At 35.0% G+C, this 14,491-nt stretch overlaps 1 protein-coding gene across 3 annotated transcripts in view; it reads right to left on the bottom strand.

The window, feature by feature from the left end:
- Positions 1 to 1,302: 1,302 nt before the first annotated feature.
- The window catches only part of LOC114328259 (protein zyg-11 homolog B), a 62,600-nt gene continuing 49,411 nt past the window's right edge, over positions 1,303 to 14,491 (bottom strand). For all 3 annotated transcript variants that reach the window (XM_050646002.1, XM_050646003.1, XM_028277059.2), the window contains exons 7-8: positions 9,185 to 9,541; positions 1,303 to 2,429 (exon numbers count right to left, since the gene is read on the bottom strand). In XM_050646002.1, the coding sequence (XP_050501959.1) occupies positions 2,293 to 2,429; positions 9,185 to 9,541 (494 nt within the window). In that variant the 3' untranslated portion in view covers positions 1,303 to 2,292. The remainder of the gene's footprint in view (positions 2,430 to 9,184; positions 9,542 to 14,491) is intronic.

Here is a 14,491-nt window from a genome sequence, read left to right as displayed (position 1 = left end):
CTACTCAAACTATTAGTCCAAGAGGCAGCGCTGAAAAATCTCTTTGAATTTTTCAGCGCTGGGAGTGTGATTACTGTGAGTGTGTAGAGAAACATATCAAAGTTGCTTTCCTACGAAGGTAATTAAATCCATTTACTAAGGCTGAAAATCAGTACACACATTCTAAATTGAATATAAATAAAAGTTATTATAGTCGGTCAGCTGTATCACGGGACAGAGCCGGTCGGTCGGCCCCAACGAACGTACAGGGTTATTCACTATATTTTGACCCCCTTGTAAACTGCTTTATTCACAGAATTAGAAAAAAATGTAAAATACGAAAGTTATTCAATTTTTTAATTATGATTTTTTGACATATATATCGTACTAGTGACGTCATCCACCTGGGCGTGATGACGTAATCGACTATTTTTTTTAAATGAGAATAGGGGTCGTGTGCTAGCTCATTTGAAAGGTTATTCAATTCTCTATACAGTACTATAAGCATTAAGATCATTACTTATACAGGGTGTATACGTTGAAGAATTGTCTAATATGAAAATCATTGGCTAGTTTATCGTACAACGAAACGCAGATACTTCGGATATAATAAGAGGTCCCAAATATAGGTTGCAACAAAATATTCGCAAAATCTCGCAAACTTGCGAGATTGGTATGGCATTGATGTGAATACCATTAAGGGGCTATCCTAGTGTAAAAGTACGAAATTCATATACTTTTTTTGGGAATTTTTAAAATAAAAAGTACTGTACCAATTGTTTTGAAAATTTGCATGGGCATTTATTACAAAAAGAAGTATATGTAAAACAATTTTCATAAAAAAATATTGAAAATTAAACGATTTACGCGCCATCTACTGGCACCGTACCGTGAAAATAAAAACATAGCTTCACTGCTGCAGTGATTGGGACTAATAGAGATCCTAAAACAAAAAATTTCAAAGTGATTATTGAAATATAAGTTATTTCCTTTAACATCAACTAGGATTTTAAAAAACATTAAAATTTGGAAAAATGACGAAGTGTTGAAATTTTTTTTAAATTAGCTAAAATATTTTGACTTTCAAAAACCGCCAAATTGACATTTTTTATCCGATCAAAAAACCCCTAGTATAGAAAATAACTTATATTTCAATAATAACTTTAAAATTTTATGTTTCAGGATCTCTATTAGTCCCAATCACTGCAGCAGTGGAGCTATGTTTTATTTTCACGGTGCCAGTAGATGGCGCATAAATCGTTTAATTTTCAATATTTTTTTATGAAAATTGTTGTACATGTACTTTTTTTTATAGTAAATGCCCATGCAAATTTTCATAATAATTGGTACAGTACTTTTTATTTTAGAAATTCTAAAAAGAGTATGAGTTTCGTACTTTTACACTAGGATAGCCCCTTAAGATAGATATTATGGTAACCAACGTTCTGAAAGAACATGGTACATGAAGAAGAAGAAGATCCATAGTAGACAGTCATATTAAGAAGACAAGACGTTGTCTGCACTTATTTCCTACTAAAGTTTCTTCTGTGAATACGACATATAGACATAGTTAAAGACGATACGATAGTGGAAGGTTTTTTGAAAAAACTCGCTTAAAAAAGAGAAGAAGTCAACATTGAGCCGCCCGGAAGAGCACTTTGACCGTTGCAATAAATTACCCGCCGGTATGTTTTATTTGAAAAAAATAAAATAACAGTACTTTATCCTTCTCATTGTTGCCACTGAATACTTAGTACATTTAAGAGAGTAAGAGCAAAATTTCGGGCGAATTATTTTTAAATTCATTAATTTCATTCGAATCCTGAAAAAACTAATACATTTAAAAATAGACTAAAACATTAGATTATTACCGAGGACCGAATGTCCTTTAGAATAAACAAAAAGTTTCTTTTGAATGAGATATTTGAAATTTAAAATCACACTAAATTTTTTTTACCCATGTAACTTATTAAAATAAACATTATAGAAGTTTTCAGGGACTTTCGGCCCTCGGCAATAACGTAATATTTCATTCTGCGTTTGAATTTTTCAAAAATATTTATTAGTTTTTTCAGGATTCGAAAAAAAAATTAATGCATTTAAAAAACATTGGCTCGAAATTTTGCGGCTACGCTCTTAATACAATGTCTACTATACTAACAAAAAAATAAACCACATTTAAAATCATTTTTAAATAATAAAATCACATTACTCTGAAAAGCCTTTGGAGTTTTGTTAATACTTCTCTACTGAAAGGACTTTTACAACACAGTGCTAAGCCTCGTATCGGGTATCCTGTATAGGGGAGATCAATTAGACGCCATTTGGTAACGTTTGGAGTATCAGACAGCAATAGTTCTTGATTTCATAGTGGGTGTGGTCGTATTCTAGTAGGTCGTTAAGGATGCGTCGTCCTCTTTCTTCTAGGAGCATGTGACAATATCGTTTTGCTGAAAGAGAAAAGAACTAAGAGAATGGGATCATACCATTTGCAGGCTCTGCCTGACCAACATTTTCGAAAAACAACGTTTATATTCTTTGAAATTACGTTAATTTTTACGAAAATCATTAAGAATACTATATTGTTAAACAATAGTATATTGAATAATATATTAATTTGCCGACCAACCAATATTTATACAGGGTGTTAGTAAATAAGTGCATCAGCCCCATGACTTGTGATTTTGATAAAGAATATATAAAAACATGCCTTCATACAACTTTTTAGCTTCACAGATGCCATAGAACCTTCTTAAATATAGAAAAGTAGCTTCTTTCGACTTTATTTTTTGTAAGCGCAATTTTGCTTTAAAAATCTGAAAAAGTTCAATGAGATGTATTAGACCTGGATCCCGCGTAAGAAAGAAAAATTTATTAATAGCAAGCTGAAAACTTGTTAATAGCTTAACGGTGTCTAGTCGCACAAACTTTGATGCATGGGAATACTGGAACAGGGGAAGTTTTAATTGTGGAGCATAATAAACGTGTCGTCCTGACAAGTTTATGATTGTGAAAAATAGCAAGTTGTTTTTAAGTTTATTCAATAGCCAACGTTATATAATATAATATATGAAAAAATGTCGAATTCTCACCATCTAGGCTGGGGCAGCAAAGATAACAACTCTCGAGGTAAGTCTCTTTATGACTATATTATTAGTTAAGATTTGTATATCTTAAATAGAGGCACGGAACCTACATCTAATAATGTTCGTAGCCAAACAGTTATAGATATCACGCTAGCAACAGCAGAAATATCTAATAAAATTCAGGACTGGCAGGTCTCAGACGTCTCAGAGGACATCTCTATGTCTGATCACCGGTGGTTGACCTATATTATTAGTCTGGAAAAAAGCCTTATCAAATCTCGCGACCCTAGGAGGACGGATGTAGAACTCTACAACCGCCTCTTAGAAGATGCTCTGCGGAATGAAAAGGCTTTAACTCCAGGAATTAATACAGAATTGGAAAGGTACAAGGTATCTATCCAAAATAAAATAAGCTACGCTTATCAAAATACTGTCCGATAAGGATGGTCCAGGAAAGCCGCAAAACCAACTCTTGGTGGTGCACCGAACTGGAACACCTTAGAAAGACAGCAAGAACTTCTTTTAATAAAGCATAACGCACCAAACTTAAAGAGGATTGGGATATTTATCAATCAAACCTTAGAGAGTTTAAGAAAGTCTGCAGACAAAAACAACGAGCTGCTTGGAGAGCCTACTGTGAGGAAATCGAAGATTTTCCGCAAGCTTCCAAGCTACAAAAAGCGCTCTCAAAAGATCCACATCGGCATATCAGCATACTAACAAAGGAAGATGGAAGCAAAACTTCTAACCTTTGCGAAAGTGCTGAAGTCCTGATGAAAACACACTTCCCCGGTTCTAGCGTTTCAAAAGCATCGAACTGGCCGGAAGAAATAATCATACCCACACCAAATGACTGGCATCTTGCCAGAACATTAATTAGTGAGGAAAAGATAAGATGGGCCATATCGTGCTTCGCCCCTTTCAAGTCTCCAGGGCCTGACGGCATATATCCAGCCCTACTAAGGTGGGGACTGGATATCCTTCTGCCGCACCTTGTGGGAATGTTTAGAGCCTCCTTGGCTCTGAGATATATTCCTAGAGAGTGGAGAGAGGTACGTGTGGTCTTCATACCAAAACCAGGTAGGATGGATTACACCCTACCGAAGGCTTTCCGAGCAACTAGCCTAACATCTTTTCTCTTGAAAACGATGGAAAGGCTATGCGAGAGGAACATAAGAGATGAAGTTCTGGTTCATAATCCACTTCATCCAAATCAACATGCATATACTTCGGGAAGATCTACCGATTCTGCACTTCATCGAGTAGTGGGAAGAATTGAAAAATCGCTGGATAATAAAGAATCCACCCTAGGTATATTCATAGACATTGAGGGAGCGTTTGATAAAACAACTTTTCCAACCATCACCCAACAGCTCAATGTCAGAAATGTCCCCCGGGCCGTGATCGAATGGATATTCAGTATGCTGTCAAATAGAGCAATAAGCATAAATGTAGAAGACGTTTTGTTTAGAGGGATGATTACGAGGGGATGTCCACAGGGGGGTGTGCTATCACCACTCCTCTGGAACATAGTGTTGGATACCCTGGTTGACCAACTCAGCAAGAACGGTTTCTACACAATAGCCTATGCAGACGATATAACCGTCTTGCAAAGCGGTAAGTTTGAGAACCCACTATGCGAGAGATTACAAGTTGCTCTCAGACTAATAGAAACATGGTGTAAGGAACACTCACTGTCTATAAATCCAAAAAAGACAGATATGATCCCCTTCACCAGAAAAAGAAGGATAACGGGCTTAATACCCCCTAGGATTCTAAACTGCGGTCTGAACTTCTCTGAAGAGGTGAAATACCTTGGTATTACCCTTGACAGGAAGTACACATGGATCGCTCACTTAGATAGTAGAGCTAAAAGAGCATATATTGCCTATGAACTGTGTCGGCGAACGGTCGGACGCACTTGGGGCCTTTCACCCAGGGTGGTCGCCTGGATCTATACTACTGTCATTAGGCCAATGCTAACTTACGGAGCCATTGCTTGGGTACCAAAAGTGCTACAGGCAACAGCGATCAATAAACTAAACCATATTCAACGGATGGCTTGTCTAAATATAACAGGTGCCATGAAAATAACACCAACTGCTGCAATGGAGTTGCTCATTGGCATTACCCCTTTAGACATATATGTCAGAAAGGTGGCGCTGATGTCGATGATAAGATTACGCTCAGCGGGTGCAAACCTTGATGTAGGAATGGGACAATTGAAATGTCGTTTCTGGTGGGGTGAGCTGGAGGCACTGCCCCAGCTACATGCGGGCCATGGATGCGACTCAATTAAACCTACGTTTGTCTTCGACAAACCCTACAAAATCGAAACAAGACAACATAGGGAGTCAAACGTGGCAAATGCATATTACATCTACACCGATGGCTCCAAAACGGAAGAAGGCTCAGGATGAAGGATATACTCCAGATCACTGAACCTTAGTATAAAATGGTGTATGGGCAAAAATGCCAGCGTAGTTCAGACTGAACTGGCTGGTATCTAAATAGCCGCAAAAGAGATAATCGGGAAAGGTATAGCCGTCAAAACTATAATAATCTGCACAGACAGCAGACAAGCGCTACTAACCCTGAACAGTGAACAGACCACGTGTCATATCAGGGCTAGTAATGGAGTGTCATGAATCACTGGCCCAAGCTTCGGATGGTAACATCATCCTGAGATGGGTTAAAGGACACAACGGAAATAAAGGCAACCGCATTGCTGATCAGCTAGCTAGGAAGGCAGCAGGCCTAAGACTCTTAGGACCTGGTGATCTTTTTGGCTGGTCAACTGCAACAATCGCGGAAATTGTCAAATGTCACTCCCACACGCAAACTGTGAAAAGATGGGAAGAAGGGCCAGGATGTAGACTTGCCAAGGTAACAGTAACGAACCTTGGGAAGTCAGCATCAGAAAAGTACTTGAGAATGACCAGGAAAAACCTACGCTTGAACAGTTGGTTTTTTAACTGGCCATTGTCAACTAAGAAAACACCTCCACACACTGGGGCTAGTAGACACATCTCTATGCAGGAGGTGTGATCGAGATGACGAAACTGTCGAGCATGTCCTATGTGAATGTCCGGAGTTATCGTCAATACGAGAATATGCGTTCGGCGAGCCTTGAAATACACCTGTCGATATAGGGGAGATGTCACCAGGTGATTTGTCCACCTTCCTGGAAATGGCAGGATGGATGATGAACTAAGGACAACAACCTCCTGGGAGGATGTACAATGGGTCAATTGTGGCCTAAGTGCTGTGGGACTTGACTCACACTCCCTACTCTACAGATACAGAGAAGCCTGGCTACCGCAAACACGTCGTCGTCTTCGACCACGTATGACATATTTATAGTCTGAGCTTCGGCAATGAACTGGTGATCGATGCAAATTTTGGAGACGTGTGGACACTCAATGGACGTCTTGTAGAAAATTATCTTTTCTACAATAGTTTCTTTTATTCTAATAATATTTTAATAATAACTATTCTAGTATTTTTCGATCTATCTAAACTAAAACCCTCGCGATCAGCACACATGCTGTCTTTTTTCATAATCGTATATTCTGCACTTGTCAGTTTTTCTATACCCAAAATTTTATACCTAACTTCCCCTCTTCCCTAAAACAAATGACTTCAACTCCAGCTTCTCAACTAGGAGCATGTAAAAAAGTGCGATTCTCGCTTCACACTTGGAAGCAAGCTAGTAAAATTGACGCTTTTCTAATAAAAACAAGTATATTATTGCATATTATTAAAGTTGAGTATTAAATTCAGTGCTTGTGCATCGCAAACGAATGTCAGACGAAATTAAAATTGTTGCTGATCACCTTACAAATCGGCTTCAAGCTCCTACATTACAGGGTTGCCGGATTTATCATTAAACTTTCTTGTTTGATCGCATGTACATATTATTTGTTTTATGAACATTTTGTGTAAAATTAGGTATATGTGATTGATTGGCAAAATTTTTATTATTATTAATTCATCATTATTTACTATTATTGTCTATTAAATACTATTATTTTATTTACTACTTCCAAAAATTTGGGCAAATCTTACAATAAACTATGTCAATTTAAACCTTTTAATTATTCGACTAGCTGTTCCCTATTTTTACTAACTGATAATTTTTCAGCCAATTGGTTGCTGGCCCTTCGATGTATTATATTATTCTTTGATCTACCAAATGTAGGAAGGTGAGAACATTATACTTTTTACACTTATCAACGAAAACTTTTCGTCTATAAATTCGCAAAATCTGTGCGTTAGTGCGTTGCCGCTCCTGCAATACTTAAAGCAGATTTATCGATGGATTCTTATGTAGTTTTGTCTTCTAAATCCAAATCTGAAAACGGCATTTCGATATTTCTAGATAATCGACTTCAAAGTCTAAAATGTGACGTCACAATCCTTTTATTTTCTGCCGACACACTAAACGTCAGCTGAAATCGTTGCTAGTAAGTAGGCTAGTTTTTTAATCTAAATTTGTTAAGCAACGCATAGGTGATTTACATTTGAGTTTGACACTTCGTGAATGACAAACTAAATTTTAAATTAAGTATTAATAAAATATCAATGACATTTGATAGTGAATTTAATTATTATATAAAATAAATAAGATGTTCAAAAATTTGAGTATATTTTGAAAGCAATAATTTATTAACAACTTTAAAAATGTTTATACGAGTATACGGCCTACCCTTTAATGGGAGTACCTAATGATAAATTTGTTTGTACCATTTGTTATAAAATGAAAATTGTTATTATAGTCGGTTCGCTAATCTCAGACACAACTGGCTAGTGATTTTAGTAGGTAATTTTTTTGTTTTTTGCCAAAATTGGCAAAATTACTAATTATTTAGTGATTATTTCTTCTTCTTGTAGTGCCTATCCGTTTCGGATGTTGGCGACCATCATGGCAATCTGTACTTTGCACACTGCTGCTCTGAAAATATTTGTAGTGGTTGTGTTGAACCACGTACGTAGATTTTTCAGCCACGAAATTCTTCGCCTTCCTGGTCCTCGCTTTCCCTCTACTTTTCCCTGTAAGACCAGTTGCAGCAGTCCATATTTCACTGTTCCTCATGATGTGACCGAGGTATTCGATTTTGGCTGTTTTTATTCTGATTAACAGCTCAGCTCAGTGATTATTTACTATTTAGTAATTATTTATTTTTTTGCCAAATTGGCAAAATTACTGACTAAAATCACTAGCCAGTTGTGTCTGAGTTTAGCGAACCGACTATTTGAAATGTTGTTTGGAATAAAAAATTATGGTCTGACATGTGCAATTACATCCTTCTAATGGAAAAAAATATCTGAAGATTTTTCTCAAACTACGGATACCAACAACATTTTCAATTATAACTCTTTTATTTTTAATTTGACGAAGAAAAGTTATTCTTCATAAAATGCTCTTCATGGTCTAAGATTTATGATGCAACCATCTATATCAAATTTTATTAATTTTATGCGAGGTATATAAAAATATGAATTTCGATCAAGAGTAACGTACCTTTATAGTTCACAACGTTTAAATTAGAATGTTATATGATCAGACCCTTTACATATTGCTCTTACAGAAATATTGTTAATATTAGAGAATATGTTAAAAAAGAGAAGCTTGGAAAAAGAGCCTTTTTAGAAAGAAACCTTATTAAAAGCGGAGATTAAAAAACATTTATCTTAAGCATTTTAATTATATATCAATATCACAAATCATGTGTAAGACCGATCATGACGTACGCGATAGGAACAAGATGTGACACAGCAGAAACCAAGAGGATACTGAGAACATCAGAAATGAGAACGTTGAGGTCAATAACTGGGAAAACACTGAGAGACAAAATACCAAACAACAGAATAAGAGATCTCTGTAACATACAACACATAGTACGGTGGGGAAGACAGAGAAGGCGAGAATGCAGTCAGCATGCAGTCAGATATTCGAGGCCAACAGGTAAGAGACCAATAGAAAGGCCCTTTAAAAGGTGGCGGTATAATTGGCAGTCAACATCACAGCTACGAATACAAGCTCAAAATCGGTTAAGAACAGGCCAAGAGGCCTAATACAACAAGAAGAAGAAGATAAATATTTTTATTATACTTACGATTCTTTGTACAAACATGATGTATCGCCCACACAGCCCACAATTGGACTTGATAATCCATCCCTGTTTGCAGCAATGGAAAAAACGGTTTAAAGCTTCTATAGGCCACCATCTCGCTCTCTGGCACTTTCCAATTGGCCACGGAATTCTTTAATCCCTCCAGCATTTGCTCCCGACTGTGGTTCTGAATAGTCCAAAAGTCTGGTCCTTCTGAGGCTAGATTGGCGACTATCCCAGCGGCGAAATAGCTTACGTCTATATTTTCGGAACTTAAGAGAACGAACAGTTCGTCCATTAGGTTCTCGGTTAGCAGGTTTCTCCTTAGTTTAGCCACTTCGGCAATGTTGTTTAATAGACCTGAAAATAAAAAGAATATATAGATTTTAGTGAAATAACAACTATTAGGTCTAATAAGTATACTTAAAAACAAGATTTTTTGACCAATTCTCACACACGCATGCCAAACATGGACCTTGACCAAAGCAAACATGGATAAAATAATGAAGACACAGAGAGCCACGGAGAGAGCAAAGTTAGAAGTAAAATTAACAGACAAAAAGCAAAACATCTGGGTAAGAAATAAAACAAAAGTCAAAGACGCAGGACAACATATAGCCAGGCTAAAATGGAGCTTCGTAGGTCATAACTCTAGACAAACTGACAATAGGTGGAATACCACGATACAACAATGGAGACCATGAACAGGAAAGAGAACAAGAGAACGAACCCAGACGAGATGGGAAGACGACATTAAAAATATAGGAGGAACTCACTGGATACACAAAGCACTCAACAGAAGCGAATGGAGGAAACTGGGGGAAGCCTATGTTCAAAATTGGACGAATTAAAGGGCGAAAGACAAAGAAGAAGGTCTAATAACTATCCTCCATTGAAATGTAAAACATGTTTTTCTAGAAAATTCTCCGGGCTGCGGAATCCGCGCACTGATAATCGGGATTCCACTGAAAATCTTAGTGAACTACAGTGAATCATGGTTCACCAAGAGACATCTTTAAGGCTATCTGTACATAATTCGCAAATATTTTACGGCTATCCCTACTTTTTCTGTCTTTACACGGCAAATTACGTGTAGTAAAATTCACACTGGTATGGATATGTAAACATTACTAGAATGTCATTCTACTTGACAATGTCATCACTTTAAAGAGATGGCTTTTGAACGTTCTTGGATAACTGTTATTTGTATAATTGCAAATTATTAATTCGGTTAATAAATGTGATTATTTCATTCATAGGAGATTCTGACCAATAGAAAGCTACAAAAATAAAAATTAAACTGATAATTTTTGATAAATTCCCGTCGTCAAGTAAATTACGTCAGATGCCCTTCGTTGCTATGAAAAAATACATTCAGTGACATTAATGACAATTAATGTTTTAAAATTATAAAAGTGATGACCTTCAACCGTCAAATATTTATAACAACTGTGTGTTTAATTGTACTAATTTGTACTTACATAAATAAATTACAATAAAATGTTGGTTTTGAACAGTTTGATTCATGAAATAATCGCAACAAATTACACTCGATCTCTAAAATTAATATAGAATTTTTGCCCTCGTGACACTTTGACATAATTTCACTCGCCTTCGGCTCGTGAAATTAAAACTATCAAAGTGTCACTCTGGAAGAATTCAATAATTTTAGAGCTCTTGTACAATTACTACTGATAATTTTTTCACTAACTATGTATTCAGTGATTGTAATAATTTATATGTACAACAAAAACTAATACTCAATCGAGAAAAGAGGAAAAGTGTTAAGGTGATTTTTTAATAATATATTGTTACTATGAAACGCTTACAATTTTGAACATCTTTAACAACAAAATACTTGGATCACAGAATATATCCTGATGTATTCTCTGCTTGGATCTTCCATAAATAATAAACAATAAATAACTTTTTATAAGTTCACATCTTAAATCAATTATTTGTCAAATAGTCACTATCAATATTATTTAATCAACAACTCAAAATATTCCCGATGCCATGTCAAATATTTAAAACTGTCACTGTCTTGTCATCATATTCTATTTGACTCAGTGCGTTGTATGATAAAGATAGCGAATGTTCGATTCGGAAAATATCACCACAGACATAGTGTCCATTTTTTTCGAATCCTGAAAAAACTAATAAATATTTTTAAAAAATTTAAACGCAGAATAAAAGACTAAATTATTATCGAGGGCCGAAAGTCCCTTAGAATAAATAAAATGTTTCTTTTGAATGAGATATTTCTTCTTCTTCTCGAATGTCCTTATGCCCTATAAGAGCGTCGGACTTGGTATCACCTATCCATCTTTTACCCATTTATTCCACGCCTTCCGGTCTCCTGCCATTTCCTTCATCTGTTGCACTGTTTTCCCTCTCTTTGTTCCGATTTCCTCGATTTGTTCCATCCACCCCTTTCTAGGTCTGCCCCTTTTTCGAATGAGATATTTGAAATTAAAAATCACACTACATTTTCTCTTAGTTTTTCACCCCTGTAACTTATTAAAATAAACATTACAGAAGTTTTCAGGGACTTTCAGCCCTCGATAAGAACGTAATCCTTCATTCTGCGTTTAAATTTTTCAAAAATACTTATTAGTTTTCTCAGGATTATTAGATTTCTCAAAAACTGAATCCCCATTTGAATAACATTGTAGCCGAAAATACGTACCCATCCCCTTAAGAGCAACATCCCGATGGCTATGAAAGGGAAGACATTTGACCAATGCGTTCTTCCTATTATGATATACGGATCAGAAACTCTTCCGCTCACAAAAACACCAGCACCAAAAATTCGAGTGGCTCAAAGGGACATGGAAAGATCGATTCTCGCGTGACAAAAAAGACAAAATAAGGAACCAATACCTAGAAAAAGAACAGGTATCACTGATATCGTCGAACCCATAGCCAAGCTGAAATGGATTTGGACAGGCCACTTAGCTAGAATAAAAGACTCAAGATGGACCAGAAAACTAATTTTAGATATGTGGATGATGTGTTAGCTATTATAGATGGAAATTCCTCAGATGCAGAAAATATTCTAGTTTCGCTCAATAATTTTCATCCAGTCATAACATTCACTTTAGAAACAGAGTCTAACAATTCTATTAACTTTCTAGACCTAACATTGACTAGAATAGAGAACAAATTAAGTTCTTCAGTCTTTAGAAAACCAACTCAGACTGACCATACTATCCCTAGATCTTCTTATCATCCTTTTCAACAGAAGATGGCTTCTTTTTATTGCTACATCCATCGTTTACTTAGCTTACCATTATCAGACACAAATTTTACTTCTGAATTAGATATTACTAAACAACTTGCACATAGCAATGGTTACTCCCCTACTTTGGTTGATAACATACTCAACAAATTAAGGAATAAAAGGAACAGATCTCTAGCTTATAATGCGGCCCCTGACAATTCCAATTCAGCAATTATGTATAGATCTATATCATACATAGGTTATCCTTCAGACAATATAGCTAAAATCTTAAATAACATTCCTAACTTAAAACTTTCATTTAAATGCAAAGATAACATCAAGTCTATTTTTTCTCATACTAAAGACAAAATTAAAAAAACTTCAAAGAGTGGCATTTATAAATTATCATGTGATGACTGCCCTGTAACCTAAAATGAATCTACTAGAAGATCTAGAAATAAGCAGAGAAATGAAAAGAAACCCTCAAAACTGTGTTAACACCCAGATTCAATTAAATTGTAAATTTGATCCTATCTTTAAGAAATTTCTTTAATAATTTTGGTTTAGTATACAGTATGCCCAACAATTTATGAAAGTTTTATTGAACATTACTTTTTAGATATTTTTGAATTCTCTTTCATTGATTACATATTTGTAAACAAGTTGTCAAATATTTGAGATTTGTCTAAATTAATCAATAACATTTTTAATTTTATAAAATAACAGCTTTCGAACTCTGAACTTATCAAATGGTATTTCTCCTAGGTTTGATTTCATCTAACTTCTTCCACACTTGATCAAACTAAAACAGTTTTGTTTTTAAAATAATTTTGATAACTTATGTACACGTTAACATTTCATTTCAATTAATACTAGTAATTTTTTGAAAATTTAACTTTAAAATTTAATATCTGAACTTAAAATTCATTTAACCTATACATGGCTTTTTAGTAACTTTCAATTATAATTAATTTTTAATTATTATTTACGAATATAGAGGTCGCATAGGATAGTGGTTCCTTCTTTATCATTTTAATGTATGACAGTCCTCCTCAGATGTTCAAGTGGACTCAAAATGGTTTGACGCAGCTATGTTGTCTTTTTAAAATAAAAAAGAAATTAGTTGTAATTTATTCAACTTAAGAGTATATTCAAATGGGAAATAAGCCACAATTTTACCTAAAAATGATTTTATTAACGTTTCGACGCCCAAGTCGGGTGTCGTTGTCAAAATACAAAATAATACTAAATAAATAAAAATGTTGTTGCTTAGTAAAAAATTCTTCTAATAATTTATTTAATCTGACTCATTTATATCGACAATTCAGACACGTATTATACATTTTAAAGTAATAATAATAATAATAATACGTGTCTGAATTGCCGATATAAATGAGTCAGATTAAATAAATTATTAGAAGAATTTTTTACTAAGCAACAACATTTTTATTTATTTAGTATTATTTTGTATTTTGACAACGACACCCGACTTGGGCGTCGAAACGTTAATAAAATCATTTTTAGGTAAAATTGTGGCTTATTTCCCATTTGAATATACTTGATTATAAAAATGCCACAAGAAAATAGCTTCAGATCAACTTAAGAGGTTGTTATACCCGATATCTGTGGCTTTTGCCCAGGATCTATGTTTATTATTGTGTTTAGCAATTGCTCTTCTAAGAAGGTTTTATAAGAGGACGTAAGTTTTTCAATCTTTCATTTTTATATAAAAAAATCTTATCTTAAATGTCCGTTTAGGAAGCTCTGATAATGACACGTTATGTGTTGAAAGTACTTAGCTGATAATAAAACATTTTTTACACACACTAGAGAGATATTGCATAGTCACTTTTGCACTTGCTGTATTACAGCACGCGTTATTTTGACAGTAGAGCATGCGCAGATGTGGTATTTGGCTTACGCTGCGTTATTGGAAATAGTGCCTGCCGTTATTAGGGGAGCCGTTACGCTGTGCGGTATTCGTTGCGCTATTTTCTTTTCAGGTTATGTTTGTTGTTTGTCTTTCATTTAAACCAAGTTTATTTGTAATAATTTTCTAAAATGAGTACCTCAGACAATAGCAAACG

Source organism: Diabrotica virgifera, chromosome 3, assembly GCF_917563875.1.
Source record: "Diabrotica virgifera virgifera chromosome 3, PGI_DIABVI_V3a".
Lineage (NCBI taxonomy): Eukaryota > Metazoa > Arthropoda > Insecta > Coleoptera > Chrysomelidae > Diabrotica > Diabrotica virgifera.
This window is presented reverse-complemented; position numbering and strand designations above follow the sequence as displayed.